Source organism: Sphaerodactylus townsendi, linkage group LG13, assembly GCF_021028975.2.
Source record: "Sphaerodactylus townsendi isolate TG3544 linkage group LG13, MPM_Stown_v2.3, whole genome shotgun sequence".
Lineage (NCBI taxonomy): Eukaryota > Metazoa > Chordata > Lepidosauria > Squamata > Sphaerodactylidae > Sphaerodactylus > Sphaerodactylus townsendi.
In genome coordinates, this window is record NC_059437.1 from 50,893,797 (window position 1) to 50,917,597 (window position 23,801).

General features: G+C 47.5%; 1 protein-coding gene across 1 annotated transcript in view; it reads right to left on the reverse strand.

Annotated features, from left to right (window-relative positions):
• The window catches only part of GLT1D1 (glycosyltransferase 1 domain containing 1), a 53,356-nt gene extending 30,055 nt beyond the window's left edge, over positions 1-23,301 (reverse strand). The window contains exons 1-6 of the mRNA XM_048513859.1: positions 23,100-23,301; positions 19,047-19,195; positions 11,172-11,277; positions 8,735-8,786; positions 5,810-5,846; positions 3,844-3,900 (exon numbers count right to left, since the gene is read on the reverse strand). Coding sequence (XP_048369816.1) covers positions 3,844-3,900; positions 5,810-5,846; positions 8,735-8,786; positions 11,172-11,277; positions 19,047-19,195; positions 23,100-23,179 — 481 coding nt within the window. The 5' untranslated portion in view covers positions 23,180-23,301. The remainder of the gene's footprint in view (positions 1-3,843; positions 3,901-5,809; positions 5,847-8,734; positions 8,787-11,171; positions 11,278-19,046; positions 19,196-23,099) is intronic.
• Between the last annotated feature and the right edge of the window lie 500 nt (positions 23,302-23,801).

Consider the following 23,801-nt stretch of genomic DNA (forward strand, 5'->3'; position numbering starts at 1 on the left):
AGAGCGCTCTGCCGGGCCTCAAACATATAGGCCTCCGTGTTGTCCTGTCTTCTTCAGAAGGCCGGCCCGCGTGAGAACCGGATGGCAGGGGTGATCCCACCTCTCTGATCCCGCTTCCTGTCCGCTTTGAACCGCCCGAGCCTTTCATTCTCCTTGAAACACGCTCCCTTTCATCCGGCTTCTAAACATTTCAAAGTGTTACGCTGATCACCGACAAAAGCGAAGCCCGGGCTCCTCACTGCGATCTCAGCCTCTGCTCGGGACAGCCGTTTTATGTTCCCGTGTGTTTGGATCTCGGAAGGCTTTTTTCGAGCGCTGAAACGGGCCTTTGAACACTTTTGGTAAGGCTCTTTTTTCCCCCTTTAAACTTAAGCTCTCTATACATGGGGAGAAAAGAAGTCAAACTTTGGCACGTTGCTTCAGCCCTTTCTGATCCCTTGACAGGACAGAGGAAAGGGTTTATCAGAAAGAATCGTCGTCTTTTTTAAGGACGAAAGGAGACACGACAAAGTGTGATTCGGGAATCAATTTCTAGCTTCTTTTTAACTTTTAAATGTGGGCCCCGGTTTGGATCAGGAGTGTGAGACAAGGCTGACTTTAATGCAACCCGTTGCGTCGTTTTCCCAGTCAGCATTCCATCCCCCCAGACTGTTAGATGTTCTTGGATAGGATTCACGTCCAGTAACAGTTTAGAAACAAACAACGTTTTGGGAGGATAAACTATTGAGAATCCAAGCTCCCTTCTTCGGATTAAAGTTGGACCAGAGAATCCTTGGTCGATTACCCACTGCAGCTGTTTTCTGCCCTAGCCCCGCTCTGGCGCGAAAAGTCGTGCCAGAAATGCTCTCGTGTCGAGATGCACCTCCTTTCTCAGTGCGCTGCGAACAGGAAGCTCGTTGGGACAAGATTTCTTGCCTCAATGCGCTTCCGGTCCCATGGCGTGCTAGAGCACCACTGGGTAATCAACCCTCAAGTCCGGACATCTGTCAGAAAGTAGGAGAGGTGTTGCAAAGAAAGGAGAAAGGATGTAAATGTACAGTGCAAAAAGTAACTAGCTTGATTAGTGCAGGGGGGGGGATTTTGTGGGGGGGGGAATTGGGGAAGGGTTAGAATGCAGACCACAAAAGCCACATATGGCGAAATAGTTCCTTGCACAGCGCGATCTGACCTGTGCAGAATAGGAAAGTGAAAAATACAATGGGAATTATTCACAGATCTGGTTAAAGAAAGTTCAGAGATCGGTTAGAGAAAGTTTGGAAGTATAGGAAGTGAACGGGCGGAATATTTGATGCAACATTTGGTACTCTCGCCTGACATGGTATAGCCCTGCAAGAGGGGACGGCAGCTGCTTGCGCATTTTACTTTGACGTTATTTGGCATACCTATATATTTTCCCCATTTCTTTCCTTCCACACATTGGCACACAGATACGTCAAAATCAAGGCAGCCTCCCCGCATTCACGAAAGCTGTTTCTCCTCGCCATTCATCTGTCGCCCGCACCTTTAATCAGAAAACAGCCAAATGCAGGATCCAATCGGTGCCGGGGCAGCGCTCCCCGGTGACAAATCGTTTGGCTTCTGAAAATTATCCGTCTTTCCGGGCCTGCACCCGCGTGTTATGATTTAGTGGGAACGAAATAACCTCACACCGCTCCATTTAAGGATTGGATGCGGGTTCTGAATAATGACACACATTTACTGACGTGATAAAGCAAATGAATGGAGGGGGTTCATTTGTAACGGAGGAAAGGCCGTGTTCTTGCTAGCCAGATTGATGAGTGAACGGGTGAATCGTTTTTTCAAAACCTCCCTAGAGCGAAATACTAAGAATTTGTAATTTTTTCTCTCTCCTCCTTGATGGAGAAAAAGAGCATTCTCTGTTGCAGTGTTGTTAAAGATGAGAAGGACTTCTGGAAATGAATTCCCTGATCAAATCTGGAGACCAAAATCTAGCATTGGGTGCCCTAGTTTCTTGATCTACTGAAGTTGTTTGTATGTTTGAAGGTAATGCTAAGTGGGACCAAGGAAGTGTGAGATGAAGACTAGAGTGTTTGAAAGGCTAAAAGCAGCTACTGAGGAAAGGATAGAAAGAGTCTAATTCCTACTTCTTTACACACTAGATAATTAAAATGCAGAGTTTGCTACCAGAGGATGTTGTGCTGACCACAGGCCCAGAGGGCTTTAAAAGGGGATTAGACAAAATTTATAGAGGACGAGTCAATCAGTGGCTACTATATTCAGAGACAGTCTACCTTTGATTACCAATGCCAGGAGGCAACATCAGGGGAAGACCTTGGCCTCTAAGCCTTGTTGCTGGATCTTCAGAGGGTCTGGTTGGGTGCTGTATGAGACAGGATGATGGACTAGATCAGGGGTCCCCAAACTTTTTAAACAGGGGGCCAGTTCACTGTCCCTCAGACTGTTGGAGGGCCGGACTAAAAAAAACTATGAACAAATTCCTATGCACAAATGATTGTAAAATGTTTGATTTCACCTTTCAGCCTTTCTGTCATGGTCTATTTTTAGAACAGTGACCAAAGTATGTCAAGTACAGGGTGGGCTCCAAATATTGTTGGGGAGGCTGTGGAATACCTTCCCCTGTAAAAAAAAAAAAAAAGCAGAACTTTCCCAATGAAACGATCCATAAATCTAACCCGTGGGATCAGGTATCTTCCTGGGTTCTTTTCCTCCCTAGCTAGCCAGCGAAGCGATTCGGGCCAGCCTGGCTGATGCCAATAAGAGGAGTGAGGGCGAACAGAAAGCCTGAGGAAGCAAACACATGGAGTAGCCAAGAGGGATAGAGGCCGGGAGCAGCATGTTGCCACATGTAAGGTTTCCAACTCTGGGTCAGAAAATTCATGTAGAGATTTGGGGTGGCATCATGCTAACTGACAATCAACAATGCCGTTGGGGTCACGGTTCCTCCTCTCCCTCGAGCCCCCACTGCACATGAATGGAGCCATGGCCGCCATGCCTGGCGGGCCGGATAAATGCCTTCAGGGGGCCACATTTGGCCCCCGGGCCGTAGTTTGGGGACCCCTGGACTAGATGGACCACTGGTCTGCTCCAGTAGGGCTCTTCTGATGTTCTTATGAAGGCCTCGGCCTCTCTGTCCTGTTGTTGGACCTACAGAGGAACTGGCTGGCCACTGTGTGGGAGAAGAGGTTGGACTAGATGGGCCAATCCTCTGACCCAGTTCTGTGATTATACTTCCAGACTGTTTTATAATGTACACCAGGCAGCTGTTTGGGTGGCAAATTCAAGGGAGAGGCCAACGCAAGGGAAAAGAGAGGACTCTCAACGTCCTGAGCTGTTTCTCCAATAAAAACTGCCACTGCTGTCTTTTCTTTCATCAGGGAAACCCAAACGGCTGCCCTTTCAACACAAGATGAAGCTGTGCGGCTAATTTGTTTGCTGTTATTTTACATGCATTTCACTAGACAGGGTTTTTATTTTAATTTGTGAGGAGCCTGGAAGATCTTGCAGCAGAAAAATTGGGAGTAAAAGTCAGATCCTAAGGTGGAGCCATTCTGCTAAAGATGCAAAGACATTTCTGTCTTGCAAGAGGTACAAACAGCCTTTTATTTATTTATTACTGGTGCTTGGGGTGGGGGGGATCCCACCATTAGAGCAACATTTCTGCAGGACCAATCCCTACTTGTTTAAACAAAATAAATGCTTTCTTAGAAATGTATAAATAGGGTTGGTCGACTCAAAACTCTCCCTTGCCTGACACAGTTGCCGAATGGGGTCTTTAGCCATGGCACCCAAGACAAACAATTCATGATTTGTCTGCAGTTTAAGATGCATTGGGGGAGGGGAGGTATCTTTTTGTGTTATTACCTGCACTCTGCAGAAATTTCTTCCAGTTAAAAGACAGGTTGTGGGCGGTCACAATCCCTAGGAAACAAACGGTTGCGCATTAAATTCTTGCAACAGGTCATTTCGTAGCATGCATGAGAACCAATTTTAGCTCAGCTGCTCTGGATCTTCATAGGTCCGACTCAACTTGCTGGTGGTCATTCGATTTTGTGCTCACTGGTTACCTATTTTATCCTCTTCTCCCCGAAGACTCAAGATGTCCCGTGTGGTGCCACGCTCCTTCCTTGTGCCCTCACAACAGTCTTTTTAGAGAAACTTAAACTGTGCAAGAATGACAGGTCCAATATCACCCAGCAGTCCAGCGGGAATTTGAACTTGGGATCCTCTGATTTATATCCAGCTCCCTGGCTGCTTCATGGTACTGTTTTCTCTTTGAAGCGAAGAGACTTGGGCAGAGGTGGGATCCAGCAGGTTCTCACAGGTTCCCGAGAGTAGGTTACTAATTATTTGTGTGTGCCGAGAGAGGCTTACTAATTGGTGATTTTGCCACGTGATTGTTGCCTTAGTTACGCCCCTCCTCTCAGCAGTAGCACGCAGAGAGGAGGTGCAGGAGCAGTCTAGCAGGAGGTGCACCGGTGTGCGTGGCAGCCTGCACCTCCGTGCATTCGTTTCCCGCCCAAGGACCGGCGCAGCGGCAGTGTCCTTGCCACAGCCCCGCACCCGGAATGCCCAGCCACGCCCACACCATGCCACGCCCAGCCCCATTGGCGCTACGCCACAGTTTGAATCCCACCACCATGGGAACCTGTTACTAAAATTTTTGGATCCCACCACTGGACTTGGGTGGTGCCTACTTTACCATTCTCCAGGCTTCTCAAAGTGGAAGGAAGGTGAATTCCAGCTGGTACGACAGGACGGGGACATATCCTCAACCTAACATACTGACTTTTGAACTTGCTACAGTGCGTATTTTCCGTGTGGGCATTTTTCCAGTGGGCATTCTTGACGGTGGGCTTCTTCCTGTGGGTCTTCTTCTGGTCACCCCACAGCATGCAAACAGAACAGAAGGTATTGTCGAAGGCTTTCACGGCCGGAATCACTTGGGTGCTGTGTGGTTTCCGGGCTGTATGGCCGTGTTCTAGCAGCATTCTCTCCTGACGTTTCGCCTGCATCTGTGGCTGGCATCTTCAGAGGATCTGAAGATGATCCTCTGAAGATGATCCTCTGAAGATGCCAGCCACAGATGCAGGCGAAACGTCAGGAGAGAATGCTGCTAGAACACGGCCATACAGCCCGGAAACCACACAGCACCCAAAAGAACAGAAGGTGTTTTTCCAGCTCCCAATCCGGCTGCCTAAAAGCCAGCCCTTCAAATTTCTTATCTTCGCCCAGCGCCTCTCTAACCTTGAGAAGTGGCGCCCACTGCTTTTCGAGAGCCGCTTGCAAAATCACTCTGGGCTCTGTTTTCCCCTCTCCATAATACCACACCCCAAATCCTCCCCAGTTAGCACTGAACAGGTTTGTGTTTGAACTTTCACGCTTAGTGCTTAAAAAAAACACGGCACTGCTTTGCAACCGGTGCCTTTCACAGCTACGTCTCGTGTGGCGCAGAGGCAAGCTCGCTTCTTTGTCATCAAGACTCCCCGAGCTTCCTCTCCCAGCTGACCCTCCTCTTCCTCTTCCCCGCTGACCTCCCAACCAGCCTGTGAGAGAGTCTCTACTCGCTTTGGGTCCCAGCCTACAGTTCTAAGGCCCCTTCCGCACATGCAGAATAATATAGGCCCCTTCTGCACACGCAAAATAATGCGTTTTCAAACCACTTTCACAACTGTTTGCAAGTGGATTTTGCTATTCCACACAGCTTCGAAGAGCACTGAAAGCAGTTTGAAAGTGCATTATTCTGCCTGTGCGGAAGGGGCCAAAGCCCCGCGTAGGAACAATCCCTGGGACAACCATTCAGCAGAAAGGTGAAATTTCAAACACTTACCTTGACTTTGGACGTGTATTTTGTTCCTGCTGCGAGGCTTAAAAACAGAGGAATGAGAGGAAAACAGGTGAAACTCCCTGCTGCCAGGAATGCAAACAGATAGTTCAGTTCAAAGATTGGGTATCATTGCAGGAGAAGGCAAAGGCTCAGTTCTAAAAAGTTCATTACCTCTCTCTGAAATGCGCAGCTTGGCTCGCTGCCCTGAGGTACCCAGACCGCTCCGCTGCACTAACGCCCGGATCAACATGAGCTCTGTGCTACCATGCCCGGCTCCCAATCCCTTCCCTAGAGACACCAGAGGACCATTCACTAAGCGGGAACAGAAGAAGAGTTTGGATTTATCCCCCACCTTTCTCTCCTGCAAGAAGTCTCAAAGTAGCTTACCAACTCTTTTCCCTTCCTCTCCCCACAACGGACACCTTGTGAGGTAGGTGGGGCTGAGAAAGGAAAGGAAAGGAGTCTGTAGATCGCCTCGAGTTTCCTTACAGGGGAGAAAGGTGGGGTATAAATCCAATCTCTTCTACTCTTCTTCTTCATCCCTGCGGCACCAAGTCAGGGATCTCCAACGTGCGCTCATGGGTGCCATCATGCCAGCTGACACCAAACCTAGCCCCCTAACCAGTCTTTGTAAAAGGAGGGTGGGGTTTTGCCCAGCAGAGCTTCTGATTGGCCACTGGAGATTTGATTGGCTGCACAGGATGCTTTAAATTTGGATCACCAATCACAAGTCCGGATCAAGCATAAGACACTTAAATCCATTGTTTTAGAGTTAAGTTTTGTTCCCCTTCTTTGTTCGCGCAGTCAAAAACATTGGGGACCTTCAGGGCCTGCAACCTGCGGCTCTCCAGATGCTCATGGACTACTCTCCAGGTGTTCATGGACTACAAATCCCATTAGCCAGTTGGCCGTGCTGGCAGGGGCTGATGGGATTTGTAGTCCATGAACATCTGGAGAGCCGCAGGTTGCAGACTCCTGCTCCAGCCCTTCGTGGTTCCAAAGACCCCATTCAGCAACAAACTGCCAGAAGCATTCCCTCCACAAGTACCATTCTTGACTTCAGATATACATAAATACACAAAAGCAAAACCACCTACATTCCTAAAGATTTCTGCCTGTTCTGAAAGGGCTTTTTTTCCCAAGGCCGAAAGCAGAGCGGAGTCGATGACTCAGAATTAGCTTTAATCAATATTTATGATATCTACCAACCAATTTTGTAATTTGGCACCATTACCAGATCGGCTGAAAGCACACTTTTTCCTCCGGCACGCCGGCAAGATTTCCAGAGCCTCCATTAGCAAGCAGCAAGAGGGAACACGCCTCCCTCAGAAGAAAGGAGATTAAACCTATATACACACACACAACAAGAACGCGTCCTCAGATCACGAAAGCCGGCGTTTCCTACACAAAGAAGCGGGAGGGGCAACAGAAGGAGAAGAATCTTGCCGTCAAAGAAGGCACAATTTGTCTTGAAGGCCAAAAAACCCCCATCGTGGTAGAAGAGCCCACTTATCTGCAGAAGGCCCTTTGACTAAATCAAACTAAATTAAAGCCCTGTCGAAGATCAAGATCAAATATTGTGTTTATACGGGAAGGAAATCTCCAAAGCTCTCATCCAAATCTCCTGGCGTGTCAAGTGTCTTCCACAATCTCTGCAGGCAGAACGAAAGCATTTCTCCAGCGTGGTGTAGTGCCATCTGCGATTCCAAAGACAGGGCTGAGTCCAAGAGAGAGCCAGCATGGTGTAGTGGTTAAGAGCAGGTGGATTCTAATCTGGAGAACCGGGTTTGATTCCCTACAACCTCCACCTGAGTGGCAGAGGCTTATCTGGTGAACCAGATGTGTTTCCGCACTCCAACATATGCCTGCTGGGTGACCTTGGGCCAGTCACAGTTCTTTGGGGCTCTCTCAGCCCCACCTACCTCGCAAGGTGTCTGTTGTGGGGAGAGGAAGGGAAAGGAGCTTGTAAGCCTCCTTGAGTCTCCTTACAGGAGAAAGGTGGGGTATAAATCCAAACTCTTTTTCTTCTTCAAATTGGGAATAGCTCAGGCATATAGCCTAGGACCTTGGTGGTGAACCTTTGGCACTCCAGATGTTATGGGCTACAATTCCCATCAGCCCCTTCCAGCATGGCCAATTGGCCATGCTGGCAGGGGCTGATGGGAATTGTAGTCCATAACATCTGGAGTGCCAAAGGTTCGCCACCATTGGCCTAGGACTACGGGAAGATACACAGCCGACACCGTTCTTCATCGAGCTGATGATGAAGCCTTTCACTACCATTTATTTCTTCAGCGCGGTGTAGTGGTTAAGAGCAGGTGGACGCTAATCTGGAGAAGCAGGTTTGATTCCCCGCTCCTAGACATGAAGCCTGCTGGGTGACCTTGGGCCAGTCACAGGTCTTTGTGATTCTCTCAGCCCCACCTGCCTCACTGGGGATCTGCTGTGGGAAGAGGAAGGGAAGGAGCTTGTCAGCCACCTTGAGACTCCATTCAGTTGAGAAAAGCAGGGCAGGAGGCGGAGAGCCACCAATCGGCTACCGCAGCTGACCTTCGAGCTGCAAAGTGAAGATCGACGTGACGTGGCAACAGCTGCGGTCAAAAGGATGCTTTTAAATAGCTGCGCTGCCCATCAGATCTCCAGGGGCCAATCAGTAGCCTTGCCTGGCTGCTTTCGAAAAACAGTTGGTGGGCACAGGGAAAAAGGTGTCAGCGGGATCCCTCCTGCCCACGGTCACCACGTTTGGCACTTCTACGTATGCAAACCAGCTCCCCTCTCTGTATAAAGTCACGGTTAGGAGTACCGGAAGGCAGGAGGAGTAAGACAGAGCCCCCAAGCGCCCCCTCAACACACACACAGTTATCCCTCGCTCTCATTTTAGGACAGCACTTGACTTACAAGGTCTCCATAAACACCATCTCAACTCACCCAGTTAGCAGCAGCTGTTTCCTTCATGGCTTCTGTGAAAGAGACGGCAAACCTGGGGGCGTTCAAACAAAAGGTAGGTTATTTTAAATGTATTACCTAGGCCCCCCCATACTTGGGGTGGGGCTCAGGGGCGGGGGCTCACCCACAAGCCCCACCCCCTGGCCTCCATGCAAGGCGGCTTGCCCAAAAGCTGGCCTGCACGGAGGCCAGGGGTGGAGCTCGGCGGCAGGTGGCTGCAGTGCCCACCTGGGCCGTCTGCCGCTGCCAAGCCTCGCCCCTCGGCCTCTGGGCTGAGGCTCAATGGTGTGGCCCTGCATCCGTGCCCTGCCCCCGGCTTCCGTGCAGGCCGACTTTTGGGCAAGGCTCCTGAGCCGGTCTGCAAGGAGGCAGGGGACGGGACTTAGTGTCATGCGGCTGGGGCGCACACCATTTAGTCACGTGACCAAAAGGCATACGCCCAGGGACATGGGGTGACCATATGTGCTGGAAACACAGGAGGTTGTATGTGCTGAAACACAGGAGCACTGATGCCACGACTGGCTGCCGTGAAGGGCTGCGGTGGCTGCCCACTAGCGGGTTTCCCCCTCTGCCAGGATAAGTGCCCCAGAGAGGACAAATTCGCCAGCACAGCCCCGTGCCACCTCCATAGGCAGATTCCACCTGGCTCCCTATATTGGTCTGTAAGAAAGGAAACTAAAGAGGGGGCGGGCCAGACGGTGGAGAGTAAGAAGAGAATCTGAAGAAGGGGAAAAGAACTGTACTTGGCTAAGAGCTACAGCATAGGTGTCAAACTTGCGGCCCTCCAGATGTTCATGAACTACAATTCCCATCAGTCCCTCCCAACATGAGCATTGGTTATACTGGCAAGGGCTGATGGGAATTGTAGTTCATGAACATCTGGAGGGCTGTGAGTTTGACACCTGTGAGCTACAGAAACAAGGCTAAATCTCTCAGAATTATTTGAAATAGCTTTGTAAGGCTGCAGGTCTCCAATGAGAGGAAACCATCCCAGTTCGCTCTATGAGCACAGCCTTGCCGATAGATTTCAGGTTATCAAAACCCAGGCAAAGGCACACTTTCCCAAACCCCAGTCGGCTGCAATCTCTTATTGCACAATTATATTTCCAATCTATCATTTTGCCAAGCGGGTGGAAACCGCGGCTGCCGGGGCCGGCGAGGAACAATCAAATTGAAAACGTACCCCAAAGGAACGCAATTCCCTGCCGAAGAAAAACTTGATTGTAAAAATAAAAAAAGACACACACTCGGTTATCAAATGGGACACGGTTCCTCATTTCGTTTTACATAATTCAGAGGCGCGCCGTGTGGGTTAAAGAGATCGATGATTCCGTGGGCCCTTTCGGTTTACACACTGCAATCCACAGTGTCTGGGGAGAACAAAGGGCAGCAGAATCAATATTTGTTTTCAGGGCTGCACGATAAAGAGCACTGGCAGTAATGAGCCAATAAGAGCATCCGCTACGAAGCCGAGAAGGCAAGGCAGCATCGGGGAATTCGGAGAGAGACTTTCCTTTTTCGCCTCCCGAAATTGTTGACGTGATAAACCAACAGCAAACCATGCCGGAAAGAAGCCTAGTCTTAAAAAAAAAAAAAACCCTCTGGGTTTGCTCCAGACAGCTCTTCCATTTGTGGAGTATCCCTTTGGCCACCCAAAAGGCTACCAGGTGTTATGGAGGGGGTGGGGGGATTGGGGGACGTGCATGAATGAACGCCGTGTGGGATGAGGGTTGTGAAAAAAGGAACACAAGAAGAGCCCTGCTGGATCAGACCAGGGGTCCATCTAGTCAAGTACCTTGTCTCTTAGAGTGGCCAACCAGTTCCTCTGAAGCTCCAACAACAGGCCATAGAGGTGAAGGACTTAATAAGAACCTAAGAAGAGCCCTGGTGGATCAGACCAGGGGTCCATCTAGTCAAGTATCTTGTCTCTTAGAGTGGCCAACCAGTTCCTCTGAAGCTCCAACAACAGGCCATAGAGGCCGAGGCCTTCATAAGATCCTAAGAGGAACCCTGGTGGACCAGACCAGTGGTCCATCTAGTCATGTATCTTGTCTCTTAGAGTGGCCAACCAGTTCCTCTGAAGCTCCAACAACAGGCCATAGAGCCGAGGCCTTCATAAGAACCTAAGAGGAGCCTTGCTGGATCCATCTAGTCCAGCATCCTATCTCACACAGTGGCTAACCAGCTGGTGTGGAGGGTTATCAACAGGGTAAAGATGGTGAGGCTATCCCCTCATGTTGCCTCCTAGTCCTGGGATTCAGCACTCAACAGAAGCACATTGAGCAAGACTTAGACGGGGAATGCTGGCCAAATCCAACCCTGTATGGGCAAGCAACATATGCGGACTTGTTTGCAAGGTCACACTTAAAAACTTTGCCCCACAGAAACAAAAGAAAGCTTTGCAGAGTATTTCCTCTACCTGGCTTCATCCAAGACTGCTCCCATCACCCGGGACTTCTCCTCACACTTGGCATCTTCGTTGATATCCGTCCCACCAAAGATGATTCCGAAAGGGATTCCGCTCCCTGCCCAGAGAAATGCAAATATAACACTCATACCGACACAGCAAGAACCTGAGGAGAAGCCCCCAATTCCCAGCACGTCCCTTCACCCTGTACAAAGGATCAACTGAAAGAGTTGATTCCCTTTGATGTAAGCTCATCTGGGCGTACTTCCACCGACAACGAGTGTTTTCTGGAAAAATCAGGGTCAGATAGTTCAGGATGTTATCTGATGACTTAAACAGAATAGCGACATTAAAGGTTTCCAAGGTATAAGGTATAAGTTTTCAAGAGTTGATCTTTTGGAAATCTTGTTAGTATTTAAGGTGCAGCTGGATTCCGATCTAGCATGCCAACATGGTCACCTATTGGACATTTTGTGTCAAGGAGCGCTTTGTATCAACTTCTGCCTTGGTCAGTTTCAAGGAAAGCCGAAGAAAGAGCAGCTGGGGCTAAGGCGGCAGGATAAAAATAGAAGGCATTCATTTTTGCCCTGCATGAATCAAGACACACGGAACACTTTGGGTGAGCGTGCAAAGAACGATCAGCAGGGAAGCTGGTTCTCTCCACAGGGCTTCACCTTCACAAAACCCACCAGGATCCCCCATGAACACGCTTTGAAATGAGTCGCTTTGAGTTTTCAAAGAGCTCCGCCACATAATATCTCAACCATCAGGTCAATAGCCTGCAGTAGAAAACCAGCATCCTACTGCGGGGGCGGAAGATAATGGCTGCCCAAAGGCCACCTAGCCCTGACCTGGTTGGCCCAGGCTAGCAACATCTTGCCGGGCCTCAGAAAGCTAAGCAGGTTCGGCCCTGGTTAGCACTTGGTGGGAGACCACCAAGGAAGCCCAAGGTTGCTATTATTCATAAGAACGTAAGATCTAGCCAGCTGGATCAGACCAGAGTCCATCTCGTCCAGCACTCTGCTACTCGCAGTGGCCCACCAGGTGCCTTTGGGAGCTCACATGCAGGATGTGAAAGCAATGGCCTTCTGCTGTGGCTGCTGCTCCGGAGCACCTGGTCTGCTAAGGTATTTGCAATCTCAGATCAAGGAGGATCAAGATTGGTAGCCATAGATCAACTTCTCTTCCATAAATCTGTCCAAGCCCTTTTTAAAGCTATCCAGGTTAGTGGCCATCACCACCTCCTGTGGCAGCATATTCCAAACACCAATCACACGTTGCGTGAAGAAGTGTTTCCTTTTATTAGTCCTAATTCTTCCCCCCAGCATTTTCAATGAATGCCCCCTGGTTCTAGTATTGTGAAAAAGAGAGAAAAATGTCTCTCTGTCAACATTTTCTACCTCATGCATAATTTGATAGACTTCAATCATATCCCCCCTCAGATGTCTCCTCTCCAAACTAAAGAGTCCCAAACGCTGCAGCCACTCCTCATAAGGAAGGTGCTCCAGTCCCTCAATCATCCTCGTTGCCCTTCTCTGCACTTTTTCTATCTCTTCGATATCCTTTTTGAGATGTAGCGACCAGAACTGAACACAGTACTCCAAGTTCATACCTTGAAAACCCTGCAGGGTCGCTATAACTGGACTGCGGCTTGATGACACTTAATTGGATGCTCTGACCTGGACAGCCCAGTCTAGCTGGATCTCATCAGATCTCAGAAGCTAAGCAGGATCAACCCTGGTTACTACTTGGATGGGAGACCGCCAAGGAAGTCCAAGGTTGGTACACAGAGACAAGCGAAGCTCCAACCACCTCTTCTTATCTGCTTGGCTGCAACTTGGTGTCAAGCCCTGGATCTGTTACCAATAATGGACTCAGTGATTTCAATCAAAGGTCTTTACTGACAGATGACAGCATGGCCATAGAAGAAGCCAGTTCTAAGAACTGACTTCCCAGTCACCCTTTTTGTGCCCCCCTTCCTCCCTTTTCTCCCCAGAGATATCAAAGCAAGGCATTACAGAGCAGGAATGCAGGAAGAAGAAGAAGAAGAAGAAGAAGAAGAAGAAGAAGAAGAAGAAGAAGAAGAAGAAGAAGAAGAAGAAGAAGAAGAAGAAGAAGAAGAAGAAGAAGAAGAAGAAGAGGAGGAGGAGGAGGAGGAGGAGGAGGAGGAGGAGGGGGAGGAGTTTGGATTTATATCCCCCCTTTCTCTCCTGCAGGAGACTTAAAGGGGCTGACAATCTCCTTGCCCTTCCCCCCTCACAACAAACACCCTGTGAGGTAGGTGGGGCTGAAGCTCCGGCTGTGACTAATAGCGTCCACCCAACTGGCATGTGTGGTAGTGTACAGGCTAATCCTGAATTCCCCAGATAAGCCTCCAGCTCAAGGAAGCTGACAGAGCTGGGAATCAAACTGATTCCCTCCAGATTATATACGCAGGCTCTTAACCTCACAGCCCTACGGTTTAGATCTCATATTTCGTAAAAGTGATATCCAAACAACCTGGCACTTGAAGCTTGCTGGTCGCTACCGTCATGAAAGCAGAAACAGCAGGAAACTGAAAGCAGAGTGAGATCCATTAACATGGCAGACAACAGATCCCCTTTCGACGTCTGGAGCCATCCTGACACTTGATGGCATTTTCCACCAGGTGTGGAATCCACCTGGCAAGCTTCACAGCAAGGTGGATTCCACACAGCATATGTGCAACAGGTTGCAGTCACAAAGGAACCCGTTTCACTTTCTCCTGTCTGCAAGTGTGCCCTTTACCAGTTCAGGAAGCAACTGGACCCCTAGAAACAATCTGGATTGCTTTCGTGCTTTATTTCTTTTATTTCCTGCAACATTGCGCCAGTATGCACACAGGCACACAAGAAATGAACCCCACGGCCAGACAGTAACCTGCAATCCCTTAGTCTGTGTGCGCCTGTTCAATGCACAAAAGGGGAAAAAAAGAAAAAGGGACCTCCCTGCAACAGGCAATACGAAGGCGTCTATGGCTTATTTCAAGGCTGCCACGGGGAGAAAATGTGCTTGGGGGACTTAGCACACTGTCCGGGGCTCAGAGCATCTGCTCACAACCTGCTGGGCGACCTGCACAGAGCTCATACACCTTATTATCCTTCTAACCATCGGAGTCAATAGCCTTGCAGTAAGAAAACCAGCATCCTGCAGCGAGAGTGGAAGATAATAACGAAGGCAGCCATTTTGGCCCTGACCTGGTTGGCTCCAGGCTATGCAACATCTTGCCAGGACTCCAGAAAGCTGAAAGCAGGTTGACCCTGGTTAGCGCTTGGTGAAGTGCACCAAGGAAGCCCAGGTGCTATTATTCCTTTGCTTATGAAAACCCTGCAGGGTCGCTTTAACTGGACTGCGGCTTGATGACACTTAATTGGATGCTCTGACCTGGACAGCCCAGCCTAGCTGGATCTCCACAGGTCTGGACTTCACAGAGTTCTCCTTACCGGTCGGAGAGGCGCCACTTTGCAAAACCTGAATTGCAGGATCCCTCATGAACCGCGCTTTGAAATGGAGGTAAGCTTTGAGTTTTTTTTTTCAAGAACTCCGCTCAACATATTATCCTTTTTCACTACCCATCAGGTCAATAAGCTCAGAAGCTAAGCGGGATCAACCCTGGTTACTACTTGGATGGGGAGACCATGAGGAAGTCCAAAGTTGAATGCGCCAGAGACAAGCTGACTCCAACCCACCTCTTCTTATCTGCTTGGCTGTAACTTACGGTGTCAAGCCCTGGATCTGTTACTTCAATAATGCACACTCAGTGATTTCAATCAAAGGTCTTTACTGACAGATGACAGCATGGCCATAGAAGAAGCCAGTTCTAAGAACTACTGCGGGTGGGCGGAGCCTACCTGATATAGGGGATGGCGCAGAACCTAAAATGAATGCATGGAAGGGAGGCAAATAAAGCGTCTTCCGCCTGTTGTGTTTGCGTGGGAGCGCCGCCAACCCGGGATTGTGCAAAAGGATCACCGATTTAGTGATCCCCCCACAAATGGTTTATATATACACCAGTGGTGCGTGAACCTATAGCACGTGGTGCCAGAGAGGTGCTCATTTCAAACCCTCTCTGTGGAGCACTTGGCGTGCACAGAGTTCCGGATCATGTGATAATAGTGTAATTGTATTGTCAGGAGATTATTAGAATTAAACCTAAGACCTAGTTTTTGGGAAGCAGTGCAGGGGTAAACCTGTTAAAGCCGTTGTTAAACTCCTACCCCGATTTTTTTCATGGGAAGAACGTAGCATGATCCTTTACCTGGGGTAAAGCTCGGTTGCTGGCAATGGGGTTTGCTTCTGAGTAAACCCTCCTAGGGTCGTGATTCACCCATTCGAAGCATTGCACAGTTGCTTCAAAGCAAAGCCACCGACTACCACCAAGCTTACTCCAAAGTAACCGCAATATCAGGAGCCAAACCAGCCTTTTCATACTAAAACCTCAGTATTCAGGTTAAATTGCTGTGTTGGCACTTTGCAATAAATAAATGGATTTTGGGTTGCAGTTTGGGCACTCGGTCTCGAAAAGGTTCGCCATCCCTGATATACACTCATCCTATTCGGCCTGTGCAGAACCCACCTAAGATCAAGACAAGAACTGGCAGCTCTTGGGCTTACAGCTCTCTCTCTCTCTATCATGACGCTCGTTGTAAAGAACTTGATATTCAAGATTCAGGGCCTCCTCGCTTGCCAAACCTGTTCGGCTGTGTTGGGTTGGCCTGTTTACCCCGAGAAGGGCAGTTTGCTTTGCTGTAGCACTGCCCCTTAAAGAAACGGCAGGTTGTAATCAGGAAACAGGAAGCCGCTCAAAACCAATCGAGCTCGCAAGATGACGAATGTTACTCTCAGCTCTTTCAAAGCGTTCGCAGGAGAAGGCAGGGAAGGAGGGGAGAGAAAAAAACAATTAAGTGGACAGTTTTACACCTCATTAAGCTAACAAATAGCGGCGAGATGGCCACTAATTAGTAACATAGCAGCTTTTAAAATTCTGCATACATTAGGGGGCTTGTTAAAATGAATCAGGTAAGTGTTGGAACAATGAAGCGCACCGGAGCGGTCAGGAACCTCTCGCAAGAGCCGAATGACGTGTTAAATTACAGCCGCTCAAAACAGTGTCGCCTCCTGTCCTATAGCGCTGTTGGCAGGTGTACGTGGGCGAGCCGAAAGAACTGCCCCACAGTACGCAATCTGAGCGATAGGTCTCAGGGTCTTGTTCAAGTGGCTCTGCAAAGCAGATATAGCACAAGATCCACAAAGGTGACAGATCTCTGGCACGTGGGTGATGCCCCAAATAGCTACTTTGCTCTGGCTGCAGGGCATCTTAGAATCATAGAGTTGGACGAGTACACAAGGAGCATCCAGTCCAACCCCCTGCCATAAAGGAACACACAATCAAAGCACTGTATTGTCGAAGGCTTTCATGGCCGGAATCACTGGGGTGCTGTCTGGTTTCCAGGCTGTATGGCTGTGTTCTAGCAGCATTCTCTCCTGACGTTTCGCCTGCATCTGTGGCTGGCAGCTTCAGAGGATCTGAAGAGGCCAGCCACAGATGGCAGGCGAAAACGTCAGAGAGAATGCTACTAGAAATTCGCCATGTTACCGCCTAGAAAACTCCACAGCCCCCAATCAAAGCACTCCTGACAGATGTTCATCCAGCCTCTGTTTAAAAAACTCCAAAGAAGGAGACTCCACCACTCTCCAAGGCAGTGAATCCCACTGTCCAACAGCGCTGACAGTCAGAAAGTTCTTCCTAATGTTTAGAAGCGGAATCTCTTTTCTTCTGCACCTGAATCCGTACTCCGTGTTCTAGTCTCTGGGGGCGGCAGAAAACAAGCTTGCTCCCTCTTAGAACATGGCATCCCTTCAAATATTTAAACATGGCTATCATGTCCCCCCCTTAACCTTCGCTTCTCCAGACTAAACATCCCCAGCTCCCTAAGTCTCTCTTCGCAGAAGATTCCCCCTTAAACGTGTGTGAGCTGTGAAAATAGAACTTGTCAGGAAGAGGGACATGAAGTTGGTTGTCCCTTCACACCTGCAATCCAGGGAATCACACCTGACTCCACAGCTGCAGACCAAAAACCAGCAAAGGAAGAAGGGTAGCATTCATAACGGCAGAAAGGGGGCAACCTCAGGCAAACCCAACAAAGGACAAGCAACTGCTCCTTCGGTGCTATCTGCACAAAGATGACACAACCTGCAGAGAATCTGCACCACAAACATGGGACTGAAGGCATGGATCACAGTTATCTTCTTCTCCAACGATCAACAACCACAGAAAGAATTTAGCCATCCCTGGATCCATCTCTGGTATTTGCCTCCAAAGACTGGTGTAAGGGACTCACAGAGCTATTTGTGGTTCTCGCCTCTTTCAACTTGAGTATGGAAACAGGGTTCTTGTGTGGTATGGCACAAGCAGATGGGTTCCCATCAGTTGTTCCTCTACGGTCGGTCCTTTCAATAGCCGAAAAGGACCGCGTCGATGGTCCGTAGGAGGGCCAACCATTTGGAAAACATTACCGTAATTAGAGCAACCCCAGCACAAATATTTAATAATCAACAGGTTCAAATATTTCTGTTGATTTTTTAAAAAATATAGCAATTGTGAAATAACGGAATTAATTTCAAAAACACATGGTAAGGAACTTGTCTAATATTCTTCAGATGCTCCACAGAGCAGACAGTCAGATCCCTGTGATGCCAAAAGCGAGCGGGGAAGAGAAGTGGGTGGACTCCCCAGCAAGCAAGATGGAGTCATCAGCAGCCTTTGGCTTTGACATGGATAACTACTTCCTGTTCCTGGGTGGAAATTCCTGCCTTTGTAGCAGGAGAAAATCTCCTGTCCTGCTTTGACTGCATCCAACTGATGAAAGACTAGAAGGAAAGCACTCCTAATTTCAGGCTTAGCTACCAAAGGACACGATAATCAAGTTAGAAAGGGAAGCACAGCAACACAACACAAGCCTTTATTGGCATATAAAACAGGACAAAATTTTAAAACAAAACAAGGTTAAGAAATGCAGTTAAAACTACTAACTTCCAGTATAAAATTTGCAAGTTTCACAAAAGAGCACATCAGAGCTGTTCAGGAGATTGGGTATCTTATAACACTCATGCCACTGAGAACATTGCAAGAAAATGGAATTAATGTATTTCATGCATATCTTATTGTATTTAGGGCATAGAAACAGAGAATGGTCAAGTGTTTCAACCGTAGTCATATCACATGAACAAACTCTTTTAGAACGTTCCATATTCACTAAATCTTCCCATCCAACCAAGGGCTGATAGAAGCAGCACATTACATCCTTGCAGTGGCTAAGGCTCTCCTCTGGGTGTGGGATTAATCAGCCAGGCGAAGATATGCTGCCGCACAATTCCACGCTTCGCATGGGATAATAATGTAGTCGGAGTAAACAGGTTGTCTTGGCGGCAAGAAGAGTCAAATTATGAAAATCAAGATCCAAGAGCCTATTCTTAACTAGTTGAAGGCTTCCACCTTTGGGAGCATAAGGAGTGATTCCAAGGGGAAACCAATAGCTTCAACCTTAGAAAGGGAAGCAGTCATTTACTCCGAGGTCTTCTTAGCGGCATGAAATATTTGGCACTGTGGCCAAATAACAGACAGCCAATATTTAACAGGTCAGTCAACAACTTGCCTACCCTCTGCCATCCTGAATTTCATGGAGAAGATGGGACAGTTTAAAAAAAATAAGTCAACACAGTAGAAAACAAACAAAGAAGTGAATCAGGAAACAACCTCTAGGGCCAGGCACAGTCCAAAGACCACAGTCCAAAGTTGTGTTTTCTCTTTAAACAAAGAAAACAAGAACATCTCCTCTCCAAATTTTGTTAAAATTTGAACGGCCATACCTTGCAGAAGTCTGCCTGCTTTATAAAGATGGATCCCGAGAGCAGCCTCGAAGTTCTTAGAAGAGATGAGATCTGCGACCACCAGCGAGGACTCAAAGTCTGAAGTATCCTGGATGACACACACATGTCCAGCTGCTTCCAGATGTTCCCTTTTGGCATCACAGCGAACGGAATGAAGGAAGCAGAGAGAGAATATTCTTGTTTAAAATAATTCACAGTTTCGTAGAGCTTGATCTCAACCCTTACTTTCTACCTTAAAAAGGCACTTGATATAAAACAAGCTGGTTCAATCGGGGTCCCCAACGTGGCGCCCAAGGACTTCCTGGTGCCCAAGGACCAACATCTTTGCTGGCCTCTGATAACTGTTTTCAGAAAATGGGTGGGGCTGGGGGGGGCTTTTGCCCAGCAGGGCTTTTGATTGGCTGCACAAACTAAAAAGTGTCTTGTTAAACAACCTGAAATGCTGAAGAGGTACTACTAGAGTTGCATGTTTCCCTGCTTCCAGATATTCTGTGGTTGCCTCTATCTCATGCAGCAAAGATTTTGTGACTGGCTCCACATGCTGCCGCAGCAGTGATTTTGTAAATCTGTCCACAGAACATTAAAGGTACATCCAGGCACCATGGTTTCCCGTGGGCACTACGTATCCATTTTCAGCCAGAGGAAGACCTACCCAGACAGCTCGTATCGTACCCCTTGGATTCCAATAATTTCATTGTGAATATTTTACAATCACGAGAACAACAAACGTCGGCACCTGCTAGCAGAACGGCAGGATTCCTTTCACAATACGAATTCAAGCAATAGCTGTTCCCACAGATTTTAATGTGGGTTATTTTAAAGCAACAACAACAGAAATTTGATCGCTCTGTATGACACAATATTTTTTTCCCCTCAGACTACGCCGATTATCACAAATCACTCTCTTGCTCGAGCAACAAATTTGCACATCACAATTCATTTTAATCCGACATGCAGAGCCAGACCTTCATTTCTCTGAATGTAGATCAAAGTACATAAAGTACATAAAATACAAAATTACACTCCCTATATACTATATACATATTTTTGTTACATATAGGTTTATAATCAGCAACACTTTTAAAATAATGGAATAAATTATGATGATCTCTATGAACTGTTAATGAATAATTACACTTTTGCACTATTTTACCTATCTATAAGGCATGAACGGTCTCTCTTAAAAAGGGCTTGGACAGATTTATGGAGGAGAAGTCGATCTATGGCTACCAATCTTGATCCTCTTTGATCTGAGACTGCAAATGCCTTCGCAGATTGGGTGCTTAAGGAACGCTTAACCTTGAGAGCAGCCCTTGCTTTCACATCCTGCATGTGAGCTCCCAAAGGCACCTGGTGGGCCACTGCGAGTAGCAGAGTGCTGGACTAGATGGACTCTGGTCTGATCCAGCAGGCTTGTTCTTATGTTCTTAACTCCTCCGCACGCATAAAAATCCAACCCAAGGAGAAAGTTTTTCATACTAGCCTTTTCCTGGACATTTTTTTTAAAATACAGCACATATAATTTTGACCTGGGAACCACCCAACACTCAACACACCACATGTTCCTTTATCACAGCCTGACAAAGTACAGCCAGAGGTGTAGCTTGTTGCAATGACACCCAGAGTGAGCCCTGAGCAGCACCCTTCCCTCCACCTGGGACCCACCGTATTGGGGAGGGCATTGGAGGTCGGGTGTGAGGCCAACGCCAACCACACCTGATCTCCACCTGGGTGACCATGGGCTAGTCCCAGTTCTCTCAGAACTCTCTCAGATCCACCAACCTCACCTGCATCTGGACATCAGAGCAGCAAGGGCCCATTTGAGGTTGTGTCGCTGTGACTCAAGAGACTGAAACTTCAGCACATGTTTCAGTTCGCTGTCCCTTCTATCTTAAGGCTCGCCTCAAACTTGTTTTTCTTCCACACACTAGGCTCCTTGGCCAATCCAATTTGGTGCTGATCGAAACACAACTTTCAGAGGATTATTCAGAGATCTCACCACAAAGTGCAAAGTTTTGTGGGGCAGCACTAAATCGGCTACACCCCGCCAGGCTCAACTTCATGTGTTAACATTTTAGAAGGCCATGGTGAACCTTTGGGGCTCAAAAATTTGGAAAATGCCTAATTTGACTCTGCTGGCATGTCTGTCTCCCCCACCACCCGACAGAAGAGAAACAATGCTTCACTTTTTTCATTTCTTTAAAAACATATATAGTCCAGTCATGGGTGGTGCTATGTATTGTATAAAGAAGAATCAAATCATTACAAATATGACTCCAGCTCAAACGGAGAGAAGAGTTGTGATCGGATGTTGGTGAATGCTGACGGGTCACCCAAAACATTGTGGCGTGCCGCCTTTGACACGTGCCTAATAGGGCTGCCATCACTGTTTTAGAATGTTCCTATTTTTTGTGTTATGTGTTTTATATAATTTTTTAAGTCTTAAGTTTCTCAAGTTTCTAAATTCTTGCTGAATTCTGGTGAACGGCTATATTAATAATACATTTGATTTGGATTTGATAATACTTTTGTATTTTGCATGCATCTATATAAGCTCACCCTCTATAACGCAACACGTGCCAATGTAAGAGGCATTGCACATGTGTTTTAACATAACTGCAGAGGCACAGTTTCACTTGACAAGTCCCTGTCTGCCTAGAACATGTTTCTTGGTGCCCTGGCCCTGTTGGTCCTAGGTGGCTGAAATTTTAGCCAGTGTAACTTTTTTATTGATAATGAATTCAATTTGATAATAGAGAACAATATTGATCATTTGCATGCATCTATATAACTTCACTCTCTATAATGCAACACATGCTAATATCGGATGCATTGCAAATGGGTTTTTAACATAACTGCAAATGTGCCTAGAAATAGAGAGATGGAAAAAGCTCCACCTGATGAGTCCCTGCCTGCACAGAACGCTTTCCTTGGTGTTGGTCCTTTGTAGCCGAAATTTTAGGTCCTTGTTGGCGTGACTTTTGTATTGATAATGAATTTGATTGGATAATAAGAGAACAATATTTATCATTTGCATGCATCCAGCCAGGCACCCCTTTTTCCAATACCATCCAATGGCCCTCGTCTGGCTGTGGTGCACACGTTGGCCTTCTATGTCCTTATGTTGCTGTTTTTTGAAACATGAAACACGCACCTGGGGTCTGCAACCTGTGGCTCTCCAGATGTTCATGGACTACAATTCCCATCAGCCCCTGCCAGCATGGACGTCCATGCTGGCAGGGATAGGTAACTGCAATCCTCCTGGAAACTCCCAGGTCAGGTGACTCTTGTAATCTATGCCATCTTGCTGGGATTGGTTTTAATGTTTACAACGTTTATATTTTTATCCTATTTTATATTATTGCATCGTTTTAAATGGTTTACATGTCAGCAGCCTCGAGTCCCTCGGAAGATTGGTGGGGTAAAAATGCAATATATAAATAAAATAGATATTTTATTTACTTTGTGTCAAGGTGCTGAGAATGGGGGGAAAAATAAGACTGGACAAATGGGGCCAATTTTCAACTCCTCCCAGCTTGCTGGGGGTAACGTGTAGCGCAGTGGTCTTTAGAATAGAATAGAATAGAATAGAATCTTTATTGGCCAAGTGTGATTGGACACACAAGGAATTTGTCTCCGGTGCATATGCTCTCAGTGTACATAAAAGAAAATACATTTGTCAAGAATCATAAGGTACAGCACTTAATGATTGTCATATAGGTCTAGTAAGCAATCAGGAAACAATCAATAGTAATAAAAACATAAAATGTAAAATCATAAAATAAAATGAAATATAATGTATATAATATATGTATATATAATGTATATAATACATGTATATAATATATACATGTTATAGTATTATGTATATGTACGGCTATATAACTTCACTCTCTAAAATAAAACACATGGTAATAGAAGCTGAATTGCAAACGTGCTTTAATATAATTGCAGACGTGCCTGGAAACAGAGAACTGGAAAGAGCTCCACCTGACGAATTCCTGCCTGCGCCCTGGCCCGGGAGACACTTACTGGATCCTCCTGGCAGTGGTGACGTTCCCAGTCCCGGTTCGCAGAGGCGCCAGCAGCAGCAGCCGCAAGAGCCCGGCCATGCCGCAGCGCCTTCCTTGCCCGACTCTCGGTGGCTCCTTCTCGGCTTCGGAACTGGAATCTGCTCATGCCTCTCCGGCCGACTGAGCCACGTATGGCTTCACGCGCCTCCACATAGCTCTATGTTGACCGTCCGTTCAAAGAAAAGGGTCGTTTGGAAACAGCAGCACGCACACTTCGTTCCGGTCTCCTTCCCGGGAAGGAATAAAGTGAATTATTGGGGGCACTAGTATAATTGTTTTATTAAACAGTGTTTTTTCAGTGGCTGACTGATAATATATGTATCTTATGTATGTCAAGGGTTGGACAAATGGGGCCAATTTTCAACTCCCAGCTTGCTGGGGGTAAAGTGTAGAGTAGAAGAAGAAGAAGAAGAGTTTGGATTTATATCCCCCCTTTCTCACCTGTAGGAAACTCAAAGGGGTTTACAATCTCCTTGCCCCTCCCCCCTCACAACAAACACCCTCTGAGGTGGGTGGGGCTGAGAGAGCTCCGGAAAGTTGTGACTAGCCCAAGGTTACCCAGATGGCGTGTGTGGGAGTGCACAGGCTAACCTGAATTCCCCAGATAAGCCTCCACAACTCAAGCGGCAGAGCTGGGAATCAAACCCGGTTCCTCCAGATC